This window comes from Chelonoidis abingdonii, chromosome 3 (assembly GCF_003597395.2).
Source record: "Chelonoidis abingdonii isolate Lonesome George chromosome 3, CheloAbing_2.0, whole genome shotgun sequence".
Lineage (NCBI taxonomy): Eukaryota > Metazoa > Chordata > Testudines > Testudinidae > Chelonoidis > Chelonoidis abingdonii.
Window position 1 is genome coordinate 156447480 of NC_133771.1, and position 27288 is coordinate 156474767.

Genomic DNA, 27288 nt, shown 5'->3' on the forward strand with positions numbered 1-27288 from the left:
CTCTCTTCAGTCAGCAGTTATCCACCTTTGTTTCATCTCCACTAATGTCCCACAAAAAGTATTTTCTTTTTAAGAATCCCAAAAGGGACTGATGAGTGCAACATTATTTTGTCCATGAATTAGGTCTGATTTTGATTCACCAATTTTTGGTTCACTGTCTTCCAGTCCCGTGCTTTTCTTGTTTACCAGGCATAATCTTAACACACTCCTGGAGTTCTATCAGGAGGCCTTTTGGTTTGTACTAATTCAGTCTTTGTCTCCCTTTTCCACCTTTTCTCATCAACATTTATGGTTACAGGTTATTGTAATACTTTATGAACTTTCACTCACTTTTCACAGTTGAGCTCACAATTAGGGTAAATTTGTAGGCCCAGTTATCACAGCAGGACTTCTCATTAAATGTTAGTAAGGAAATGTGTTGTGGCTAGGGGTTTATGAGCTACAGCCTAGAAAGACTGAAAGAAATTTCATAAAATAAGAGTTGTCGGGCTAATTTTATGTTATGGTAGGACTCTTGGATGGGAAATTTAATATGGAAAGTGTTCAGATACCACAGATAAAACCCACATCTCTGTCTAGAGTGCTCGGTCAAAATACCAGAGAACAGTTATGGTTAAGGAATCTGTGAAGACCCCAAAACAAGAACCAAGGATAGCTAATTTGGTAAAATCTTGGGGAAAAACCCTCAGACTAGGCAACTGTTAAACACTAAATTTGTTTGACATGGTGTGTGGTATAGTACTCCTGCATCGGTTTACTTTTAAAAAGGCCCATCAGTCACGTATAAATGAGCTGTTGGTGAGGGAGACAGAAGTGTAATAAACAAACAAAAATTGTTTCTAACTTCCTGTATCTCTACAGCCATCGTTCAATTTGTTGTTTGTGTCTAACAGAAAATGTCTTGGGGGTGGGGGGGTGGTCAGAATTCTGTGTTTGTGACAACCATCTGTTTTGCAAATACCTGGAAGGTCACCATTCAGCCTTTCTACTTTGAGTAGGCAGTGAAGGCAAGCTAATATAAATGCTATGTAGATACGGTAAATTCAATCCAAATGAAAAAAGGAGTGCCCCGTATTGGTTAAATGACAATTTTAGATGGAGAGGTCACTTTGACTTGCCCTACCATAATAGAAGCAGCCCTGATGGGTTCTAAAACCAATTCCATCTACATCTCAACCAGGATAATGTGGATCCTGTAGGGAGAAAAATAGGAGAGGACCCACAGGACTCTGACGTGGACACCTGAACTGTATGGGGCAAACACCTGAAAATATGTCTCACAGAAATCCAGGGAAATAAAAAGTAAATTGGTTCCTTACTGAAATGGACAATACCAAGGAGTTGAACACCAAGATATCTGATTCGCTTTCAGAATGCATATTCTGGTTGTGTGGGGGTAACATCATCCAGAATGTAATTACCAGAGTTTCAAAATAATTGTTGTCATAATACGTATGAGTAGGGGTTGGGGGAGGAATTAGGGGAAATGGCTACAAATTTTGCTATGCTCCAGTCCCCTTGAACTGTTACTTTCATTGCTGCAGCAAACAAGCAAATACTATTTCAAACAGATGTGTTAACTTTAACTTCACTTGAAATATACAATACGGTTTATTTAAAGAAAAAATTCTGGCAAATGCAATTGTAAAAATCAGGTAATTAGACTGTTTCCTCTTAGACATTGCTAATGTGTAGTTCAGCATACCAGGAGAATGATAATTCCTCGCCTTAAAACAGACTAGCTAAAAAAACTGCCTATATTTCTCAAAGTTTCTGTTGTCTTTTTTTACCTGTGACTGTGGGGTTCTTTGTGGACAGAGGTTTTAACAGCTGATGCTCCTTTTTAAATGGTCTGAGGAGACACGGCGGTGATGTGTGAGGGTTCATTAATTATTGCTCTTACTGATGTTTGCACAGGCAGTTGGGATCATAAATGTCAATCTGTCAGACTGGGATGAGTTCAAAAAAAACCTGATTGAGTGCCTCAGAAGCTGCCATGTAGCTAGAGATTAGACAGATTCATTTCTTTCTTGAAAGCAAGCAGCAAGGGAAGGGATTTCCTTTCTCTCCTCCTACTTTTCCTTCTCTCCCCCCATCCTCTACATTTTCCAACCACTCACCTCTCTGCTGGCCTCACAGCCCCCTGGCAATGTCAAGAAAGAGCCACAGTGATTGTTAGTGAAGCCATGTGTGTGCAGGCTGCAAACTCTGCTGTGGTAGCAGAGTGACTGGGAGACTGGGATTCAGTTCTGACAGTCTGGGCATGCTTTGGAAACTATGAGGGGGAGAACATGAGTAACAAAGACAAGAATTGTGACAGTCAAAGAACAACTGTGAGTTTCTGTCAGAGACAAAACAGAATTTTTAAGAACATTGCTCTATTTGTTGTTCTACACAACTCTCCAATTTAAAACTTGCTCTACTAAATTACCAATCCTGTCTCACTTTCAAATGAGTTTGACAGAGAAGCCACAATTAGAAGAATCTGCGTCCTTAGAAGAGGTAGATTAGAAAAATCCAAATTTCCCATCTCTAAAGGTGGAATTGCAGTTAGTGAAAATGGAGGACAGAGTGATGTGTTTATTCTGTAGATGGCTCAATTATTTAATTTTTCCTTCCTTCACAAGAATAAGGGTTTGTATTCTTACACCTGCAATTAGGAAACAGAAAGCTCTCTTCTTCCTTTCTCCACCAGGCTGTATTAGAAGTAGAAACAAATTGACCTCCAAAATGAACATGAAAACTTTTTTTTTAAACACCCTTGTCTGTTGGTCACATGCCACCTTGTTTTGTAAGAACATATCAGCACCTGAAGGCATCTGCTTTGTTATAGCCCTTGTTGATTGCTTAATTGCTTGTAATTAGAATTTACTCTTGACTTCTGGGCCTTCATGAGTTTTATCCTGTTCCTGCAGCTCCTCTAGGATGCTGTTGAGCATACTTGTCTTGCATTTCACTATCCTGTCACTAAAACTATACATAAACTATTTCCATTCATTGTCCGATCCCTATACTTTACTGCTGCAAGGTTTCAGACATGTTTTACTTTAATCTTTTGGAAGGCAGGGTGATCTGGGGGAATGAACACCAAGTTGCGTCACAGTTCTGAATTCTAATATCAACTCTTCCACTGACTGTGTGGGCAAGTCATTAGCTCCCTGCCTCACTTTCCTCATCCATAAAGTGGGGATAGTGTTTCCCTGCATTGCATTTTGTCATGAGGGTTAGTTAGTTTTTGTACAGTATTTGAGCATATAATACTGTAATATAATTTCTAAGTAATGAGATAACTGAGAAGCAGGCTGCTGTCCTTTTAAAATTAGGCTAAGCAACCTCTCCGTATGCTAACAAAATAGTGTTTAAACCAAGCAAGCCAGGAAGATACGATCATCTAAAAGGCTTTATTTCTAAATCTGTCATTTCTGTTATGAGACATCTTATCTATATATTTGATTAGTCATTTATTAATCAACAGGAAATGTGTAATTTAATATTTGGATGTAGTTAATTATACAGTTGCAAGCCTGACTCTGGGCAGCTGTTTATCTAATTTAGGGGCAGCCTCTCCACAGGATTTGGCTATATTAACTAAATTAGACACTGCTTGGCGCATGGATTTGAATTTCTCATGAAGCCTTCGTAATAAACCAGTAGGCCACTGTTTGTTCCATTAACTTAATTTAAAATGCAAAATTGACTGTTGAGAAGAACCAGAATGGCTTTTTTTTTTTTTCCAAAGATATGTGTGAAGTTAACCGTTTGGGAATGGCAATGTCGAATGTTGTTCTGAGTGATGAGTAGGTGGCAGGTGGTATAGTTCCTGTTACCCCCCCAAATATTTAGCAGTGAAGAGGTGTACTATCGTAGACTTCATTATTAAACACAACATGAACTGGGCTACTGTTCTGTGGAAAGCAGTACTCCTAGCACATCAGGTGTATGTTACCCTCAGAATCCAGTATGCCCAGCCTAATGTTGTTAGGTATAGTGAAGGCAGTGGAACTGATGCAAGTCTGCTGCTCAGGAGTCTGGCTTAATTAGGATTCTTGGAACCTGTTCAAAGAGCCTTTGTCGTGGAACAACTTCTGCATTGCTGCATAGAGGTGGTTTGAAGTAAAATGGTGCCAGTGGATCCATAATTACAAAGATCCATCTACTCCTGAGGGTATTCTGTGCCCCAAAAAATTATTTTAAATATTTTAATATTTTAAAATTCTGCAAAATTCTGCAGATTTTATTTGTCAAATACGTTTGGAGGCTCCAGCATGGCACTGGGGAGCACAGGCCACTGGCTGCACAGAGATGGGAGATCACTGTGCAGCTCTCCACCTTCCCCGCCCCCCCAATCCCACCGTCGGGGTGGTCCAGGTATAGGGGGAGTGGGGCTCATCGGGGAGGTGGGATATCTGAGTGTGGGGTGGTGAGGCCTGGTGGAAGAGTCTGCGTATGAGGGGTGCTGCATGCATGGGGATTGGGCAGATGGAGAATCAGCTTCCTGTAGAGGGATCTCTCCCCCTGCAGCTGAAGAGCAATGGGTGCAGGAAGTAGGGGGAGGGATGGCGGGGGGAATTTGCAGAGCTTCCTGCAGCTCTGAGATAAATCTAGGGGTGGGTCTGACCTGGTCCTGGATGCCGTGCAGGGGAAGAGGAAGTCTCATCCTCCCCAGCCCAGCTGACACTAGCAGCTGAGCCTGGCACAGGGTAGGTGCCACCAGCTGGGTCTTTCCCAGTCCCAACCCCTGCCTCACAATGATTTACCTCTCTGCCAGCTGCCCTGGGCACCCAAAACATACAGCTGGGAAGGGTCTCATGACTGCTCTTGTGGATTCCCTTTGCTTCCCCATCAGAAAGTTATTTTTCTGCAGGAAAAACAACAAAATCTATGGGGAATAAAAATTCTGCGCATGCGCAGTGGTGCAGAAGTCCCTCACAAGTAATCATCCATTTCTCCCTCTTCCCTGCTAGATTCTGTCATGACCTCCTTCCTTGCGGTATCTGAGTGCCCAGAGGGCAGCACACTATATGCTAGGTGTTATTACAGTCCTATGTTTATTTATTTATAACTTAAGCACCAGCCACCTGTACAAAACAGATTTAAAAGACTGATACAGAAAAACAGATGCATTGAGAAATCCAGAAGGAATCGCTTTAGGTAAACTTATTTAAATGTAATAAGTCATTCATTTGTGAGCATCACAAAAGTGAATCTTTTGGTGGGATATGAATGAGCGGTAGGTCGCCTGTATACTGGTATAAGAGGCAGGCACCTATGGATACTACACACACAGCAGCATTTGTGAAAAAGAAAGTAGACTAGTTTAAATTGCATGTGGTGGACAAGATGGGAAGTTATTGATGCAAGTTAGAAGTTGGGTGAGATGGTCTAATTAGATGAGATAACATTGGCTAATGGATTTTGGACGGATTGGCTGGGAAGAGGCGCAATATGGATATCAAGTAAACCAAAGAGGAGGTTACTAGTAATCAATATGGAAAAATAACAAGAGCATGGATAACTGCTTTAAGCTGTTGTTCTAATCCTGTGGAGTGGTTTTGTTACTTGTGTAATGATTTGCTTCCTCACCCCTTTACAGAGTATTCTGACAAAGCACAGGGCATTGAATTTGGTCCTAAAAATATTCTTGCTGATGAAAACTTTATTTTAGAAAATGGTTCAGCTCACACAAATTAACCACGTTTTCCATCATCATAGTAAACCCGCAAAGGCATTTTAAAATAAAGCTGCTTACAAGGCCAAGGTCCCGCCAGGAAGGCATGTTTATTCTGTATTGCTGAATGTATGTTTTTACAATTGGTGTTGCTACAGTAACATGGATTTTTCTCAGACCCCATCCTACACTAGGATATTGACCCATTTCGACGCTGGCTTTCAGCAGTGGATCTCCTTGAAATAGTACTGCAGACAGTTTGATTTGTAGTGTAGATGGGACAAACCCACTTTCAGGAAATGATTGAGACTTGGTTCTGCAGCAACAGCACTATTGAATTAGGGTTCCCACCCGTTATTGCAGGGCTGTAATGTTACAGCAGAGCTGTTCTTCAAAGTATTGTCCACTTAATGTACCTTTTTGGAAACAAAAGCCTTTTGTTCCTGTGCAGGCAGGGGTCGCTTTGTTTTCTGCCGCCCCAAGCACGGCAGTCAGGCGGCCTTTGGTGACGTGGATTCAGCGGCGTTTCTGCAGGTGATCTGCTGGTCCCGTGCCTTCGGCATACCAGCAGCCAAATTGCCACCAAGGCTGCGGGACTGGTGAACCTCCTGCAGGCATTCTGCTGAATGCTGCCTGACTGCTGCCCTCACAGTGACCAGCAGGCTGCCCCAGGCACACGCTTGCTGCACTGGTGCCTGGACCCGCCCCCGTGTGCAGGGAAAGGTTAACTTCAGGGGAAGTGGATGTTGAATCAATGGGGAATGTGGTTGCAGAAATGAAATGGAAGATGATTTGATTTTTATTTTATATACTATTTTGTTTCTAGGCCTGGAGGGAAAGGGTACCTCAGAATCTGACAATATTGGGAGACCGTGGTGTCTGGGAATGCCTGTTCTCTCTGAATCCTGGACTCCCAACAAGGATTTTCTCTTGCGCTATCTCACCTGAAAAAAAATGCTTACCTAACCTTTTTAGCGTGAAGGAAGTTGGTAGTGTGAAGAGCATCCCACCTGAAGATGGCAGGTTTGCGGGTGGAAGCCATACATCTTGGCCTTTTCTGTAGTGCCAATCACTGTGGTATGACAAAATGTCATGTGCAGACAATTAATTAGCTTCTCATTCTTACGATAGATACACTAACAATTGGAGCATCTGCTGATTTACATCCTCTAAGACCAGCACATTTTTTTTCCCTCCCCCCCCCCCCCCACATTTTCTTAGAAGAGGAAGTTTATATAAGTAAGGTTATTAATGGAAGTAGTGTCGTGCCTGGTTTAAAGAGAGAATCCAGGAGTGCTTTGAATCTATAGCATCCATGGGTTTAGTTTATCTTGGTGATGTGTAATCATTTACATTTAGATTGTTATCCTTGTAGAGAAAGGGAGGCACAGTATGATGCTTTTGTATTCCGCCTTCAGTTTTCAGAGCTATAGCTAGCACACTGTGCCTTAAAGCCTCTGTTCTATCCAGACAGGAAATAGGCTGAACTCACTTTCAGTTGTCTTTCATCAGAAGCCTTGTTCTGTTGGTTTGTGTATAGGGGGAGTAAAGTCATGTAGGAGAAACTAAATGAGTTGAAAAATGAAGCTTCCAATTGTTTAGGATGGTGTGTGCACTACATGTGTCTGTGCACAACTAAGCTGTGGCTGGGAGGAGTTATCCAGTTCATTTCATATTCAGTATTGTGAGCCAGGAGGGGTACTTTTAGGGAACAAAGATAATTGCTCCCTTAGTTGGTGCCTGTTTTGACTGTTGAAGAATGTATATATGCAGTAGAGCAGGAAGGAACATACTGCTTGCAGGTGACCCCAGATGAGAGTAATAGACAGTTAATCTTTCTAGAACAGGACCTCAAAAAGGAGATTCTAACATTTCTCCCAAATGTTTGTTCTGAATATTACAGATTCACAGTCAGAGAGCGAGGCTTCTCCTGTGAAACGGCCACGGCTACTGGAGGACAGTAGTGACAGGCCTGAAGAAACCAGTCGATCCAAACAGAAGAGCAGACGCAGGTGCTTCCAGTGCCAAACAAAACTGGAGCTAGTACAGCAGGAACTGGGATCATGTCGCTGTGGTAAGTACTGGTTGTCAATTCTGTTAAAATTAAGCTTTCTAACAGAATGACATTAGGTACCATTGCATGGATGGGAAAACGTAGCAGTCATATTGAGACCTTTTAAAGATAAATTTGGGAGAGAGGATCTAGCTTTCATTGGTGGCAAAAGTTAGTTAATGCTGTCAGATAAATTTCCACTAATGCTCTGATTATGTAGAGCCTTCTACCAAAGGATCTCAAACCATTTAACACGCATAAATGAATGTAGCTTCATAACTCCCTGTGAGGTGGATGAATGTTATCCCCACTTACAGCTGAAGAAGCTTGAAGCACAGAGAAGGTCAGGTGACTTGCTGAAGATCACACACAAGTCTGCTGAAGAACCTGGAGCAGAAACACAGGTCTTCCTCTGTCCTGTATGCAAATTACAAGACAGTCCTTTCTCCCTGTATAAGAATTTTATCTTTAGATGGTCGGTAACGTTCCAAAAAACACCCCTTTCCTTTGCACTGAACGTTTCTATGCTTGATGTCAACCCAAAGGAGACTTTTCGTAAGTTGAGGAAATTGTTCAGCTATTTGAGTAATTTTGGGGCGGGGGAGGGGTCAGAGATGTTATTGCCTATGCTGACCACCTTGTCTCATTCAGACTGGTCTAAAACGATTGGACTTTGGAACTTGTATTATTACATGTAAAAGGTTCTGAACGTGGGAGACACCATGGGAGAAATTAATGTCTCATCCACACAAATATAATTGTATTCGTTGTAATCAATTTGCAATACACTCAGTAGACTTGGTTACAACAAACACGGTACTTTTATTTGAATAGTAATTTTTTTCATGACACAACCATGATTCAGCCAAGCTTATGCTTCCTGCATACTACACTGCCTAATCCTGTTGGTGTTCATACATTTGGTGAAGTCTGTCTACTTGTTTCATGATGCCTCAATACAGTAATTGAGTGCTCAGAGGGCTTGCAAACACAATGACATCTGTGGCATGTGGACCAGTGAACTCTGGGATGTCCTGCTACATAGAACTGAGAGGAAGTATTGTCCAAACTGGTTATGCAGGTGTAGTTAGGGGGTCTTATCTTCAGCATGAAATGCCGCCTGAAATAAGTGCTACAAAGACAACCAGGTACAGTCTAGAACTCTGGTAAGGATGAAACATGTTTAACTCCCTGGTGTTGGGTATTAACCAAAGATGTGTACAGAAACTACATGGAGAATCAGACAAGCCACTAACTGCTTATACAATCAAAAGTTGTGGTATAGAGACTTTAATGCAAGCTGGTTGAAAACTCAGTTCTGGCCATGCACAGTAAGGCATCTGGTGAGATTTTCAGCAAACTACAGCAGCCCTGCTCTCTGTGACATAGCTTGGTGCATTTTCTCTTCCCAGCATGATGGATGCAGAAGCTGCAGCTCTTAGGCTGCGTTTGTCACAATCTGAATGAGGGAGTTCGTAAATGCCTGCCTGAAAAATCCTCCCTAACATCAAGGTTAAGAGAATTTTGGAAGTATAAAAATAAGTGGATTGTGTAATTTTAGCATCAGCAATTTTTGCTGTATTCTGCAAATTCTAAACTTCTGTTTAAAAATAAGTTCTCATATGAAGATAAAGCCATCACATTGGCAATCAATATACTGTTGCCCTATCATTGCTAGTTTAGTAGAAAAGTATTTCCACCCAAACAATAGCAACTGCAAATGTGAAAATGCACACCTCCCCCACTCTGTATGTCTCAGTGGTAGAGATTTTATTTTCTAAGCCAGTGATTCTTAATCAGTGGCAGTGTACCTCTGGGAGTATGCTGAGATCTTCCAGGGGGTACATCAACTCATCTAGATCTTCGCCTAGTTTTGCTACAGGCTACATTAAAAAGTACTACCAAAGTCAGTACAAACTAAAATATCATCTGGACAATGACTTGTTTATATTGCTCTATGTACTATACACTGAAATGTAAGTACAATATTTATATTCCAGTCGATTTATTTTATAATCATATGGTAAAAATGAGAAAGCAAGCAACTTTTCAGTACTAGTGTGATGTGACACTTTTATATTCTGATTTTGTAAGGAAGTAGTTTTCAAGTGAGGTGAAACTTGGGGGTACGCAAGACAAATGAGACTGCTGAAAGGGGTACAGAAGTCTGGAAAGGTTGAGAGCCATAGTCTAAGCGTCTTTGCCCAGTCTGGTTAAACAAAAGTGGCAATTAAATGCCAAAATAATCACAAAAAATTGCAACATAAGTGACAATGAAGTTAAAAATTGTGGTTTTGTTTTTTTTAAAAAAAGCTCCTTCCCTTAGTTAGTAATAGCTTCATGTTATTAAAATTGAAAAGTATTTAAATCAAAGGCCTGGTCTACATACAGATTTTGGACCAGTATAACTATTTCAGACAGGGATGTAGTTTTTTACTGAAACGGTTACATTGGCACAACCCTGAGTGTAGACACAATTATATCAGTTTTATGGCGCTTTATGCATAGATTATTCACTGTTCTGTATGGGAACAGCTATACTGGTATAATTACATCCACACTAGGGAGATCCTTTCAGGTTCTCATGAAGTAGCACCATAATATGTAGGCCTTACCAAATTCACGGCCATGAAGAAAGCATCATGGACCATGAAATCTGGTCTCCCCTCAGTGAAATCTGGTCTTGTGTGCTTTTACCCTATATTATAGAGATTTCATGGGGGAGACCAGTGTTTCTCAAATTGAAGGTCCTGACCCTAAAAAGAGTTGCAGGGGAGTCACAAGGTTATTTTAAAGGGGTCACGGTATTGCCACCCTTATTTCTGCAGTGTCTTCAGAACTGGGTAACCGGAGAGGGGCGGCTGTTAACCAGGCACCCAGCTCTGAAGGCAGCACCCCGCCAGCAGCAGTGCAGAAGTAAGGGTGGCAATACCAAGCTGGGCTCCTAGCCAGCAGCTACTGCTCTCCAGCTGCCCAGCTTTGAAGGCAGCACAGTCGCCAGCGGCAGCGTAGAAAGGTAGCAGTACTGCAATCTCACCTACAATAACCTTGTGACCCCGCACAACTCCCTTTTTGGGTCAGGATCCCTACAGTTACAACGCTGCGAAATTTCAGATTTAAATAGCTGAAATCATGAAATTTATGATTTTAAAAATCCTATGACTGTGAAACTGACCAAAATTGACCATGAATTTGGTAGGGCCCTAATATACATCATGGGTTTTTAATGGATTCAACTGGATATATGTAACTGTTTGCAAATGTTTCTACTAGATTTAGGGTTAATAAAAGCTTGTTTACAAAACCTAAATTTGGGGCCAAATTGTTCTTGTAGAATAAGCCAGGAAATGAAAAGTTAGATTCTGTGCGGCCACGTGGCACATCCTATGCAATTTACAGCATATACTATTAATAACATAAATACATTTAGTCTATGGAATCAGTGAGAGAAACAGGAATAACGAATGCTAATACTGTGTGTGCACTGTGGTCAAACAAACAGTACTGCAGGAAGCTCAGCTGGTACATTGCCTGGCTTTAACGATGCAATCATAATATTTTATTTAATGTGTATGTATTATAAATAAATTGCACATACGTGATGTGTTAGCATAAAAGTTCAATTTGTATGAGTTTGGGATGGACACACTACAAATAAAAAGTCCCCAGTAACTTATGCGGATCACCCCAAACTGATAAACCTCTATACTTTTATTATCAACATGTAATCTGTCACAATTAGAGAAACTGATTTTAGAAAATGTTCTAGCTGAGTTTATTATTTGTCTTGTCCTTCTACCTCTAAAGTCAGGTTGCCTTAGTCAGGATGAACAAGTTAGAGTGGTAGAAAAAATAAAACAAATATATTTTAAAACTCTAATTATTTAAGATGTTGTATAACTCAAGAAATCATGATTTAAGGTTACCATTTTGCAAGCAGTCACAACTAGAAATAGATGCTGGGTGTTTCACTGGAAAGCCAGGAATACAAACTTTCTACTGGGATAAAATAAATGTGTGTCCTTGGAGGGAGCTGCAGGATACAAAACCTTAAACTTGACACTGGTCCAAAACTAGTGAGAGTTCTGGACCCTTTGCTGGTATAACCTTAAATCCTTGGATCCTTCATTCTTATTTGAGGTGAAGGAAAAAGTGTGTTTTTGGAAGCCGCTCAGTTTTTTTTAATTTCAGACGTAGTTTTCATGGTAATATTTGGCAAAAAGCAAGCAAGGTGATCAAAAGTACAAACCATGCAGTTTTTCTCAGCAGCAGAAGAAAGAGAATTTATTGCATGAATCTCATGATTGTATGTAATCGCGCACACAATCCATCTGGAATAGAGATTAAAATCAATAATAGGTTCCTTTGGCCACTGACTAGAACAGTTGCATTGTTAGAGATTGCACATTGGCTTGTTGCCTGAGTTAAAAGCCACTGGAAAATTATCTCACTCCTTGGCAATGCATTCCACTAATTTTTGTAACCTTAACACTTGTCCTAATGAGTTACAGCCATTCGAGGAAGTGCACTGCATAACACTGCTAGTGGAAGGGGAATCTTGTACATATAGGACATTGATTAAAATAGAAAAATCTGTAGAATAACCATATCACAGGAATACTATGTGGCTTTGTGGGGTGTGCCATGTGAACACAGGGGAAGCAACAAATTGAAATATTTTACAAATCTTAAGAAGCAAATTAGGAGTTATCAATAAGCTGTTATGACAAGCTGTGTTTTGCTCTAACTGCAGTGAACCACACCAATTCAAGAGAAGAATATCCTCATTGTTTTCTTTTGGAAAGTTAACTCTAGTTCCTGAAGAAAACATTTTCTCTTGCTTTCTTGAATGAGTTCTTTTCAGTCACATGAGTTGGGAGATGGGAAGAAAGGGCCTTCCATTGCTCAGCTAATGGGAAACTGGCTTGGATGACAACTTTCTGTTGAATTTAATTCTGTAACGTTGGGCCATAGTCAGATCAACAGACTTTAAGAAGCACTCTGCACGGAACTCTCTCACAAGCAAAGTAACAGACTTGTTGCTTTCAAAGTCAATTCATGTGCAAAATGATCAAAAATGAGGTAACAGGATCATCTATCTCTGCTCCAGAGCTGTAGTATTCAGATTTGGGACTTTCCATTTTATTACCACAGCTTGGATACTGTGCCAGCTGTCAAAACAACTATGCCAAAAGAGGTACAGTCTCCAAAGGCAGCTTAACATCTCTTCAACATTTACAAGATGTCTTTTTCCCATAAAGTCACCTGCCCCCGCACTAGAATTAACACTAAATATGAGAGAGAGGTAACTGGAATATGCATGCCTTTTATTTGAATTTGGGTGTTTCTTATCTTGTTGCCAATATTTTTTTTAAAGAAAATTCTCCCAAAATGTCTGCTTTTTCTCTGGAAAGATAGCAATAACAATGAATCCTCAAGAGACAGCTCCTCCAAAACAAGGTGCCTGTGCTTTTTCTTTTGTAGTTACTGCATTTCCACTCTGATAACCCATGTGCTAGGGAGAGGATTTGTAATATTTGATTAGGCCGTTGGTTCAACAAGTTGGATATGCTGCCTCCAGCAGACTTGTTTGCATGCAAGATCTGATGCAATACTTTCTGCTATTATCAGACATGCAGTGAGCAATCAGATGAGCTGTATATGCAGTGATCTCTCCCCATCTACCCTGAAGTTCTGAAGCAAGCAGTGTCTATTTCTGAATATATAGTCCACTAAATGACTGTCTAGAAGCTCATTAGATAATGCTGTCTGCTAAGCAAACACCTCTGCAACCGATTACCTCGTGCAGATTTCACAAATGTGTGTCCTTCGCAGTCTGCCCATACTCAGGAACTTACGCTTTCAGAATAACATTATTGAGATGTTTACATTCTGAACAATGTTATGCTTTACTTGCAGCAGTTTCTGGTGATTTACAAATGCTTGTAAAATGCAGTTTTTGCATTAGCTTAGAGCTTATATGGCCTTGCTTACCAGTGTCATCTGAAATAGATATCCAGAGCTTGCACCACAGTTTTACGGTTTCCAAGTCCTAATGATATGATGCTTCAAGGCTATTACACCTCTCCAGGTGTAATCACTCTCCTGCAGGACACTGTACTTCAGAGAACGGGGGCCAGACATGCCCTTTATACCGTGAGAGGCATATCGGATCTTCTGCGAACTGCTCCATTGCTCCCACTGCCTCTCAGACAGACAGGCATCACCATGGATCCCATTTCATTGACACTGCATGGAACTTCAGACAAATTTAACAGTGCTGTAGGGCTTTAGAGGTGGGGGCAGGGAGAAAACAATTTACTACTGAGAAGGGAATCCCAGTAAAGATGCTTAAGCTCAAACACAACATTTCTCAGCTGTAGAAAGATTGTTTTTATATATTCACAATCTTTTTTTTCATTCTCCTTTCCCTCTGTACAGCTTATTAACTGCTGACAAGAAATTCACAGCTCATAAATAATGCTTAAGAGCCATTGCTATATAAATTGAATGTGTTATGAATTGTGATGGGCCTTTTTGTAGCACTCTGTGCCTAAAGCAGGAAGAACAGAGGATGTCATTTTCATTAATTTCTAATGAGGTGCCAATTAAAGGCAAGGAAGGCGCTCAGAAGGGAAGAGTTAGAGCTCCCCTGAATCCTCTACCCTGGGGCTGTCATATGAACACACTGCCAAGCTTTCTCTGAAAATTCCATTAAATTACAATCTCATCCAGAGCGCGCACAGACAAATTCCGCTTCCTTTGATCTTCCAAAGAGCAATTTGTAAGACAAGTTCTGAGCCTTTTCTCACAGTGAACTGGGAGAAGTGATAGGAATTGTTAATTGCCAATGCACTTTGCAGGCTTCAGTGAGGAGGCGAAATTTGAAAAAAAAAATCTCATTCTTTGCCTTTCTGACTGGATAACCTTTAAATCAACAATATCAGAATAACACCAGTTTCCTATGAAACCTTTCTAGAAGCCAGTTACACCAGGCATGTGTTCAGACAGATGATTCTAGCATTGTGTGAATCCTTGAATAGTTTAGTTTCCCATGATGGATAACGATTGCATAAAAATACTGTTACTTAATATCTGGTTCAGTGGGCAAGTAGATCAGCTATTACGTTAGGAACCTTATCTCCTAAAGTGTATTTTAATATAAGCTTTCTGCCAAGAGTATAAGCAACACAGAATTGAGCAGTGGGTCATGTTTGCTCTGCAAATCAAGCTGCTGATTCCCTAGGAGTGGTGAGCAAGGTCGCCAACCATGAGCAGACTTGTTGACTAAAATTAGAGACAGTGAAAATGGCAACATAAAGTTGAGAGTTCTTCCTTTTTCCAGTGTAAATTTCCCAATAGATTATTTGTAGGATGGATTCACAGGCTTTACATTAATGATTTGATAAGATATGTGGCCAATAACTGAAGCTGTACACATTTTCAAAAATACGTTGAAATTGTAATAGTCTAAATCATACAAGCTGTTTGCATAGAAAATATTGTTTAATTTTATGACAGTATTTCTCCACACAGCAGATGAATATTTACAACTTGTAAACTGTTTAGTCACTAAAAATTGATTCCTGGTATCACTTGATTTTTAAAGTCAAACCTTAAAAGCCTGTCAAGGTCTTTGTTAACAGTGTTAGATTTAAAGTGGCTTTCTGGAGTGGTATAAAATCACAGAAAACTGTGAGCTGAGCTTCTCTCCTCTGTACTAAAAATCTCTTGTAAGACTTACGAGGATGGCTTAGGGGATTGGCAGTAATGGGATTTCCCCTCTTTCACCGTTTCAAATCCAGCCTTGGTCAGCAGTTACAGAAAAATTACTACCATCTGCTGGCTGTTCAGTGGTCCCTGTGTGAAAAGAATTAGTGCTCTGTGTTCAGTTCCTAGTGGACATACATGTTCAGATCCCAAACCCTTCCTTCCCCCATAACAAGTGACTGTCGTTGGCATTCTGTTAGCAGTCCATGCAGAAGCTGTCACTGAATGGGCCACTGAGACTGAGCTTCCCTTTAGCTCCTCATGGTGGTCCCTTAGACATGTACTGCTGTTGACTGTCCAATAACTTTTCTGTCAATAGGTGCCTTTAGTCTCCCTGTCAATCCAGAACCTAGCCTTAAATGGGGCACAGGGAGAAAAGAAATGTGAAAACCTTTCATTTAAGGCCCCATCTATTTTTAACAATAACCATGAGTAAGCACTATTTTGAAACAATGTTGCAGAGCAGTCATATAGAAGTAGTTTTCTCACCTCTGTGGCCAGAAAAGACATGTTATAACTGTTAGGACCTCTGTTATAATCATTATCTAGCTACAACTTGGCCCCTTCCCATGGTTATAACATGTTTTTTCTCACTTCACAGAGGAGAGAAAAGACCTTTTAAAATATGCCTTAGTTACAATGGTTTCACTCTGTTTAAACAATGATTTTTCTAGTGTACTTTGGACAGTGTGGCAGGTATTGTATTCTGATATATAAAACCAGAATGTAAACTGGCCTGAAGAGTAATGAGTTCTCTGTACTGCCAGGGTAGAGATTCAGTGGTGACTCCCAAAATCAGTGTCTGATGGCAAAAGCTAAATGTACTTTGTCATTCAAGTGCAACCTTATTTCTGTGTGGCACTGGCAGGTTAAAGTCTGTCCAGTCCTCGGCTGGAAGGATGAGCATTGACTTATGGTTTTAGAGTGATAGGGTTATAAAGGCCAGGAAAGTAGAGTGCTCATACAGTTATAATACCCCCTTTTTAAAAACAACAACAAAAAGAATGCACATCCGTTTTGCTTTTGGCACGCTTCATGTGATTATGAATCTGTCCACATTTTGCTTCATAGACATTCTGTCACTCTTGTTGTCTATCAGAATGGGAATGTGAAATCTGGATTGCCCATTTAAACACTGGGCTAGAAGAATGGGTGGTTAGCCCCAAACCGATAAATCATATATGCAGCCTGGTGCAAGTTTCTTGTGGGGATGCTGCCACAGTAGAAAAGCAAACATCTTTCTGATGGCCTGTTTAGGGCTCTTCTCACAGTAGTACTGGTGTAATTGAGGTAGGAAATAGGGAGTATGCACATAAACTAAAAGATAATGTGATATTTTTTTAAAAAGCCATTACTTGTATTTTACCTACTCAGCTGGAGAGATAATGTAGTGAGCTGGAACACAGGAAAGGTAGATGAGACCACCTAATTTCAACTCTGACACTGGATCCTTTTGTGGCTTTAGGTGTCACTTACTCAGTCTGACTCATTTGCCCTGTCTGAAAAATGAGAGCTTCCAGACTCCCTGCCACAGAGCTGGGAGCCCTGGATCCTAAACTCTGAGGCTTCTGGCTCAGCTGTGGCTCCTCGGGGCTTCTAGACTCTCAGCTCCTTGTCAGTCCACTAAGGCTAATAGGGTGCCAGGAGCCGAGAAGCCCTGCAAGCCATAGCTGAGCAGGGACCTTAAGAGTTTGGGCTCAGGCATGTGTGTGATCTTGGTCTTAGCAGGGTTGGAAGTACTGTGTAAACTCCGCTTGCTCCTCAGGGAGGGGAAGAAAGTAACCTTACATTACAGCTCTTTTTGCATACCTTTCCAGCACAAGTAGGCTTCTGAATGGAACTCCGTCCAGCTGCTTTCTGCCAGAAAAAAGAGGTTACTATGACATAGATTCCTGAAGTAGGAGGCAGGAGGGAAAACCTAAGGGGCACTTGGAGTCCCCTAAGTTGGAGAAGGGAACAGAACATAAAATAGATTATACTGAGTTTTCTGCCTAAATTTAGAGCTTTTGGTCTCAAATGGTTTGATCAGCATCTCTGATTATTGTCAGGGGATTAATCAATTTACAGCAACAGCTGTAAAGAGCTATTTAAATCCAGGGTATAAATAATCTAATTGAGAAAACGTGTTGCAAGTTAAAGCACTGGGGTCCTGATAAGCACGTGAAGGTTTGAGGTCAAAATACATGGAGCCAGATAAATACCCTGGATTTATGCAGCTTGCTCAGTGCCTCAGCATGGAATCTTGTCATGATTTATTCTGGCTCTTTAATAGCTTTATCTGACTTCCATTTTCATTGGGTCGAAAAAAACAGAACGTACACATACTTTATCAGATCACCTAGTACTGCTTGTTTGTTTTAACTGAATTATTGGATACACTTTGGCTTTTAATTAAATCCTCAACTTTTAGGAGAAGTCTATTAGTGGAGATTAACTTGGTGTGCAGAGACTTTGAGAAGTAGGAATACTAAACCAGAGTCATTGCAAAGTATGAAATGTTCTACACCCAAGAATCTTTACACTTAATGCCCCAGCACAGATGCTCAGGTGGTTTTTAAAGAAGTCAGGCTATTACTCAAGACTCAACCTTTGGCACATAGTGATTGCTTCTCTATATGGGGCACAGACTGTGGAATATTAGAGCACTACTGATTCAATCATAGACTTCAAGGACAACTGGGACCACTAGATTGACCTCCTGTATATCATAAGCCACCAACACCATCTAGCACCCACACAATAAAACCAACAACCAAAATTAGACCCCATAGGAAACTAAACTATTATGTGCTACAGGCAGAGAGGGATCAAGGTGTACCAGTGCTTAAGGGCCCCACAATGGTAGGGTAATAAATAAGTGAGATATACATGCCAGGGTGGTCTGGTAGACCTGCACCCATATGCTGCAGAGGAAGGCAAAAAGCCCCGAGGGCTTCCCCCAATCTGACCTGGGGAAATATTCCTTCCCAACCCCACATACAGTGATCAGTTAGGCGCCGAGCATGTTAGCAAGAACCAGCCTGCCAAGCACATCTAAGAAAGAGAAAGCTTGGTGCTACCTCAGAGCCCTGGCCTTCCCCAGTGTTTCGCAAGGAGTTTTTTTTAAAAAAAAACCCAATGTATTGTGGAATAAATCTCTTCATAACCCCCTGCTGGGGTGGCCAGCTGAAACCCCAAAAGCTAAGTTTTTAGGAACATAAGAAATAAACCAGAAGTGAGCCCCAGGACTGTTGAGCACTGTTCCCTTCCATCACAAGCAAACCTGTCATACAGTTGCACTCATGAATTTGACCTGTTCTCTCTCAAAATGAAGTTATTTGCCCCCCACAGCTCCTTCTGGGTGCTGTTCCAGAACCTCACCCCTTTGGGGGTTAGAAACCTTCTTCTAAATTCCAGCCTTAATTTGTTCATGGCCAGTTTTATATCCATTTGTTCTTGGGCCAGAATTGTCCTTTAGCATCAATAGCTCTTCACACACTCTGGTTTTTACCACCTAATGTATTTATAGAGAGCAAGAAGATCCTTGCTCAGCCTTCTTTTTTCTAGGCTAAACAAGCCACGCTCCTTTAATAAGAAAGGGCCTCCATCCCCTGATCATTCTCATAACTCTTCCCTGCACCTGTTTCAGTTTGAATTCAACTTTCTTGAACATGGATGACCAGAATTGTAAACAATATTCCAAATGAGGTTTTATTAGTGCCTTGTACAATGGCATTAATACTTGAAATGCCTCATTGCATTAGCCTTTTTCATAGCCACAGCACGTACGCGATTATAGTGATCGACCCACCTAGCCAGGTGTCTCTCCTCCTCTGTTGCTTCCAACTGATGAGCCCCCAATATGTAGCAGAAATTCCTATTAGACCCTAAATGCCTGACCTTGCACTTTGTACTATTGAATTTCATCCCATTTGTGTCACTCCAGTCTTCAAGGTTATCCAGATCATCAATCCTCCTCTGTATTGACGATGCCCCCAACTTTTGTATCATCAGCAAATTTCATTAGCACGCTCCTACTTTTTGTGCCAAGATCATTAATAAAAAATATTGACTAAGATCGGTCCCTAGACCGATCCGTGGGGAACTCCACTATTAATCTCCCTCCAGTCTAATAATTAACCTTTCAGTACAACCCAGTTACTTTCTCCCCTTCAGTTAGTTCCTTATCCACCTTACAATTCTTGTAATGATCTCCACCTTCCCTAATTCACCTAATAATTTCCCATGTGGTACCTTGTCAAATGCTTTTCTGAAGTCCAAGTATATTAGATCTACTGCACTCCCTTATTTAAAAAAAGTTATTTTCTCAAATAACTGGCCTGATGTACTTCCAGTAACCCCCTGTTGCATTATATCCCCTTTACCATTTATCTCCATGTTTTTCTTCATGGAGATAAACCCTTGCATATTACTGAGATCACACCAACAGGTTTGTAACTGCCCAGATCACTTTTCCCCCCTTTCTTAAGTACAGGTACAACATTTGCTTTTCTCCAATTAAATGGAAATATCACCAAATAGACAGATTTATTACAGATCCTGGCTATCAGACTAGCAATCTCACATTCCAGTTCTTTCAGTGTTCTGGGATGGAGATTATCCGGTCCCTTGATCTGAGTTGTATTAAAGCTCTTTTTAAGTTTTTCTTCCACCTGACTTGTGGTAATTTCCATTTCCAGACACTCATTGCCATTAGCCATTCTGTCTTCATGCACGTTTTTCATATTATCATCTTTATTGAAATCCGAGGCAAAGTATTTATTTAGTTTTGGGGCTATATCTAGATTATCTTTTAATCTCCTTCCTAAACCTCACTGCATAGCTGCCCAACTTCTTCCATCCTTATTCTTTTTGTATCCAGCTTGACTTTTAGCAATTCTCACTTTATTCTAACTTTTCTAACCTCTACGATGTAGCTTTATTTGCTGATCATCCCCTTTTTCCATTCCCAGTAGATTCTCTGCTTACGTCTAATAACCTTTTTGAGGTGGTTATTAATCCAGCTGGGTGTGGAGCCTTTCTCCACAAGTTTTTTCCCCCTTGCTTGTGATGCAAATTTCAGATCATTTTTGTATGGTTGACGTGAAGAAATTCCAAGCCTCTTCTGCATTTAAGTTGTTGAGATCTTTAGTCCAGCTGACTTCTTTAACTAGTTCCCTTAATTTCCCAAAGTGTCTGCCCTTTAGAAATAAAAAAAACCATAGTTGATGTTTTGATTATCCTTCCATTTAATTTAAACTAAATCCACTTGTGACCACTCGATCCAAAGTTATTTCCTACAACCAGCTCTTCTGTGATGTCGTCACTACTAACCAAAACCATGTCTAAATTTGCATCACCTCTTGTTGTTTGGGGACAGTTTGATAAAGAAAACTGTCTGTCACATTCAGGAATAACTGGGCCCTACCAGTATTAGTAGCATTTATTCTCCAGTCTATGTCTGGGAAGTCAGTCTCCCATTGACACAATTCCCAACAGTATTTCTCTTTCTAATATTAGAGATATCGATCCATACTAAGTTTGACTCTGAGGGTCAAAAGCAGACTCCTAACACTATACTAATTGAACCTATTTTACAATCTTTCCCCAAAGTGATTTTAACCCAAACAGGCTGTTTTGGCCATTCTGTTACTTCATATTTCTTTACAGTTTGCTGCTTCGTTGGTTTGGCATGCTATTCCTCCACATGCAGCTTTTACCTTTAGTCCTATCTCTCCTAAATAGCACATACCCTTCAATTCTCGTATCCTAGTCATGAATGTAATTCCACCATGTTTTTGTAATCCCTATATCTGTTTTGACCAAACTCCTTGCATTCATGTGCAAGCATTTCAGTTGTTTCCCTCTGACCTCATGGCAGCCCTGCACCACTGATGGCTTTTTGCCTATATGTATAATTGTGTGCATTGGCTTAGGTCCTGTTTGCAAGAGAGGGAAGAAAATAAAGGAAGTCAGAAGGGAAGCATGCTTATCTTTCTCACTAGGTTCTTCACCTCTCGGTCTTACACACCATCAAGGGTGTCAGAAGAGACATATGTTCTATCCAGTATTAGGAAGTACTGTTGATTCACTTTGCAGTTCTAACTATCCTGAGGCTCTGAGGCATAAACTTTTACTTTATATCATAGATGTCATGGAATAATATGTTTGCCATGTGAATCCAGGATGAGACTTGTTTGCCTGCAGCCTAGTGGTGCTCCAGTCCTAAAGCATGAGTGGGTAGACTCAGAGAAATATTCTGATGCATCTTACACTCTTTGATGTCTTCCCCATCTCTTGCTGATTTCAGTTCAGTTATCACTTTTGTTGGTAGCTTTTAGTGAGCACTCAGTTGAAAAGAACATCTTTAAAAAGACAAGGAAAGGCTGGCTACAGTGATCACAGGAGACTGTGGAATAAACAAGGTCACCAGCCCATCTGTTGGTGCTGTCTGGGTTTCCTGGAACATCTGCAGGGGTGTGTGTTTGTGTCTGTCTGTCTGTCTGTCTGTAGCAGGGAATTAACTTGAGATCACTTGATAAGCTCTAAGACGCTTTGCATTAATATCTAGATACCCTAATTTCCAGCACTAAGGAGTTAGCACTTCCCCTCTTCTGCTCTTGGAATAGAAATGATAGAGGGAACATGTCACTATCTGCGGTAAAACTGCCTTGGGCCATTTTTCCTGGAGTTTAAAAAAATATATTAATTTGGATAAAAAGCTTTACCATAATGTGACTCAACTCTCTTCCTTCTCAGGGGTGTGTGTGTGTGTGTGTGTGAGAGAGAGAGAGAGAGACAAGATTCCCAGCAAAAGCATGTTGAATGCAGAAGTGTTACCTTCATCCCTCACACTTACTCAGAGTCCCTGCCATTTATAAAATTTGGGGAAACAGGAGATTAGCTTGGCTCATTTATTTCCAAAGGCCAATTGTTTGGTGAATTGCTGGGATTTGTGGCTTGTTTGTTTTTTTCCTCTTTTTGAAAAATATCATTAAAGGTGAATGTTGCTGGAGTTGTGCAATGAAAGCAGACGTTACCAGCACAGAGCAGTTCCTACAGAAGAGAGGAAAAAAGGTAATTATAGTTTGTGCAAGGATGGGACTGTCTGGAAGGAGACAATAAAAAATGTCAGCAGAAGAGCATATTTTTTTAAACTTTAAAGTGGCAGTGTGCACAAATTGCATTGGGAGCTTCATTAAGCTGGACTGTAACACAATTTTGTTTCCATTGTTGACTGCTCTTTTAGAGCAGTCTGAGGGGGAATATCAGGGGAATAAACTGGATCACAATGGAATCTATAGAGCAAGAGTTTCTAAAGTACTCTGTTACGAGTCTCTAGAAGGTTTGCTTTGTACCTTAGCAATTTCTTCTATTTTTACATTTCTCTTATCTGGTCCATTTTCCTTCACTTGAAAAACCAGCAGATTATTTTAGGATTCCCCTAATGTTTACTAGCTTTAATGCCAATAATATCTTTTAAAACAAATTAAGTCCTCTTTCCCTTTGTAAAGGGGAGAGTTGCATAAATACTCTGCTTTGGTGATTACTGCTACCTTGTTATGAATGATGTCTAATTATTTTAAACAGTGCAGCAGCATTTTGTATCCTCAATAGGAGGTAATCTCTTCTCTGCTGATTATCTGCCCCGACATGCACTATACTGGATAACAGGGCAGTCATTTCCAGCCTTGTACAGTAAGTTTAATTCTTTCTCTTAGCCATGTAAAGCCCAGGGATGGAGGAGAATGTAAAACAGATCTGTTTTACTCATGGAACACCTGCAGCTTCTCTGCCCTGCCATAGGTTTATTGAAATAAAAAGTATTAAGATACTTTAATATAGCTCTGTGTTACAAATTCTGTCTTGGGCAGTGGGTCAGTAGATGCATGTAATCCAGGTATTTTTACTGATGGAGTATGACCTGCTAATGCTTTCCAACAAAACCACTGACTATAACTATCTCCTATTACAGACAAATACTGAAAAATGAGCTCTCTGGCCTCTTAGCTGTCCTGATCTTCTAGGCGTTTCCAGCTCACTGAAGAGATAGAATGAATCTATATTTTATATGATTAGAGTTCTATATATATTTACATTATCATTCAACCATGAAATTTGTCTCTGTGGAAAGGAATTTTCATCTATTTGTCAAAAAATTTATTCCAGTAGAGCAAAGCTGTTGTGCAAGGTGATTATTGCAGAGGAAGATGTGATCTCTAAATTAGCTAGGACCAGTGCTGTGCCAATTTGGAAATCAGTACAATGATTACAACTGGGAGCCAGTTTACGGAGTCGCAGTTGGAGTTGTGTGTCTCTGGTAACTTGTTACCAGGCACGATTCATTCTGAACCACCTGTAGTTTCTTCATTGCATTTGGCTGCATTCCTCAGTAAAGAGAATTAGTAAATTCCAAGGCCAGAAGAGACCACTGTGATCATCTAATCAGATCTCCTGTATTACACAGGCCATAGAACTTCCTCAAAATAATTCCTAAATCTTATCTTTTAGAAAAACATCCCATCTTGATTTAAAAATTGTCTGTAGTGGAGAATCCACCATGACTCTTGCTAAGTTGTTACAATGGTTAATTACTCTCACAGTTAAAAATTGATATCTTAGCTCCTCCAGTCTGAATTTTTCTAGTTTCATCTTCCAACTATTGGAGCATGTTCAGTCTTTCTCTACTAAATTAGAGAGTCCTTTATTAAATATTTGTTCCTCAGATAGGTATTTATAGATGGTAATCAAGTCACCCCCTTAACCTGATCTTCGTTAAGCTAAACAGATGGAGCTCCTTGAGTCTATCACTGTAAAGCTTCCCAAAAAAAAACTACAGTAGTCAAGCCTGAAGACATGAAAACATGGATCACAGTGTCCGGATCAGTGTCTGGTGTGATTGGGTCCAACAGTTTGAGTGCAGAGATCTTCACTGGTGGGTGTTGTAATGGAGGTGAGTTCTTCCAAGTACTTCCTTCTTCCCACCAACATCATCTCAGTCTTGGTAGGTAGGGATCAGCTTCAATCATCTATTCTTTATCAGGCACTAATTTTAGCTAAACAAAACTTGGAGGAGATGATGGTAGCATCTGGTAAAGGAGGCGCAGAGCTGTGTGTTTTCTATTAGCATAGAACATAAGAAAGGCCATATGGGTCAGACCAAAGGTCCATCTAGCCCAGTATCCTGTCTACCAACAGTGGCCAATGCCAGGTGCTCCATATGGAATGAACAGAACAAGTAATCATCAAGTGATCCATCCCGTTGCCCATTTCCAGTTTCTGGCAAACAGAGGCTAGGGGCACCATCCCTGCCCATCCTGGCTAATAGCCATTGATGGACCTATCCTCCATAAACATATCTAGTTCTTTTTTGAACCCTGTTATAGTCTTGGTCTTCACAACATCCTTTGGCAAGGAGTTCGACAGGTTGACTGTGCATAGTATGAAAAAGTACTTCCTTTTGTTTTAAACCTGCTGCCTATTAATTTCATTTGGTGACCCCTAGTTCTTGTGTTATAAGAAAATAACACTTATTTACTTTTTCCACACCAGTCATGATTTTATAGACCTCTATCATATCCCCACCTTAGTCATCTCTTTTCCAAGCTGAAAAGTCTGTCTTATTAATCACTCCTCATTTAGAAGCCGTTCCATATCCCTAATTGTTTTTGTTGCCCTTTTCTGAACCTTTTCCAGTTCCAATATCTCTCTTTTTGAGATGGAGAAACCACATCTGCATGTAGTATTCAAGATGTGAGCATACTATGGATTTATATAGAGGCAACATGATGTTTTGTCTTTTATTTTCTATCCCTTTCTTAATGATTCCCAACAATGTTATTTTTTTTGACTGCTACTGCTCATTGAGTGGATGTTTTCAGAGAACTATCCACAATGACTCCAAGATCTCTTTCTTGCATGGTAACAGCTAATTTAGACCTCATCATTTTATATGTGTTTGATAGTTTCCAAGTACTGCCTTACAACAATGAATTTCATCTGCCATTTTGTGCCCAGTCACCCAGTTTGAGATCCTTTTGTAGCTCTTCGCAGTCTGCTTGGACTTACATACTTGAATATTTTGTATCAATTTGCAGATTTTGCCACCTCATTGTTTACCCCTTTTCCAGATCAGTTATGAATATGTTGAATAGGACTGGTCCCAGTACAGACCCCTGCGGGACACCACTATTCACCACTCTCCATTCTGAAAACTGACCATTTATTTCTACCCTTTGTTTCCTATCTTTTAACCAGTTGCCAGTCCATGAGAGGACCTTCCGTTTATCCCATGACAGTTTATTTTGCTTAAGAACCTTTGGTGAGGGACCTTGTCAAAGCCTTTCTGAAAATCTAAGTACACTATATCCACAGGATCTCCCTTGTCCACATGCTTGTTGACCCCCTCAAAGAATTCTAGTAGATTGGTGAGGCATTATTTCCCTTTACAAAAACCATGTTGACTCTTCCCCCAACAAATTATTTTCATCTATGTGTCTGATAATTTTATTCTTTACTATGGTTTCCCACATTTTGCCTGGTACTGAAGTCAGGCTTACCAGCCTGTAATTGCTGGGATCCTCTGGAACCTTTCTTAAATTGGTGTCATATTAGCTATCCTCCAGTCATTTTGGTACAGAAGCTGATTTAAATGATGGGTTAAAAACCACAGTTAGTAGTTCAGCATTTTCACATGCGAGTTCCTTCAGAAATCATGGGTGAATACCATCTGGTCCTGGTGACTTCTTGTTGTTTAGTTTATCAATTTGTTCCAAACCTTCTCTAATGACACCTCAATCTGAATGAGTTCCTCAGATTTGTCACCTAAAAAGAATGGCTTAGGTTTGGGTACTTCCCTCACACCCTCAGCCATGAAGCCCATGCTGTCTCACTAGCTCTCAATGGCTCCCTATAGGTATGGAATGGTGCAGGGGAGAGAACTAAAACTTGAAGGCCCTTGTGTTGGAGGTATAACTGTCCATAATGATTCTATAGCGGGGGTTCTCAAACTTCATTGCACCATGACCCCCTTCTGACAACAAAAATTATGTCATGAGCCCCAGAGGGGGGACCAAAGCCTGAGCCCCAGTGCCCTGCATGGGGAGGCCAAAGCCTGAGCCCCACCACTCTGGCAAGGGGGCCAAACCTCAAGGGCTTCAGCCCCAGGCAGGGGGCCTGCAGCCTGAGCCCCACCACCCAGGGCTGAAGCCCTCAGGATTTGGCTTCGGCCCTGGGCAGTGGGGCCCCAGGCCCCAGCAAGTCTAAGCCAGCCCTGGTGACCCCATTCAAAGGGGTTCACAACCCACTTCGGGGTCCCGACCCACAGTTTAAGATCCACTGCTCTGTAGGTTCAGACACATTGTTATGCTCATATGGTTTCAAATGCTCCTTTCTAGCAGAACTCAGAGAGTGATGATAGGTAACTACTTCCCTTCTCTGAAGGCCCTCACCTATGGATCTTGCAGGGATCCACATTATCCCCGATTCTCTTGTATTTACCTGAGACCATCTGAAGGTAGAGTGAGAATTCATGGGCTCCAGTGCCAATATATTGACACCCAACTGTACATGTCAGGCCAGGTCTACTCTACAAACTTTTTTTGGCCTACCTATATCAGTCGTGGTGTAATGAGGTGTGATCTCTGACTGACATAGCTGTGCTGGCAGAAGCACCTAACGTGGATGCAGCACTTTTGCTAGTATAGATTATTTCGCCAGGAGGGGATGGTTTTATTATACAGGTACAAAGCACAGTTTTGCTGGCATACACGCTAGGATCACTTTCCTGGTATAGTATGCTGGTATAAGTATACCAGCA

General features: G+C 40.8%; 1 protein-coding gene across 1 annotated transcript in view; it reads left to right on the plus strand.

Moving 5' to 3' along the window:
• ZFAND3 (zinc finger AN1-type containing 3) overlaps window positions 1–27288 on the plus strand; it is a 275471-nt gene that overhangs the window by 228302 nt on the left and 19881 nt on the right. The window contains exon 6 of the mRNA XM_032770729.2: window positions 7572–7742. Within this exon, the coding sequence (XP_032626620.1) occupies window positions 7572–7742 (171 nt within the window). The remainder of the gene's footprint in view (window positions 1–7571; window positions 7743–27288) is intronic.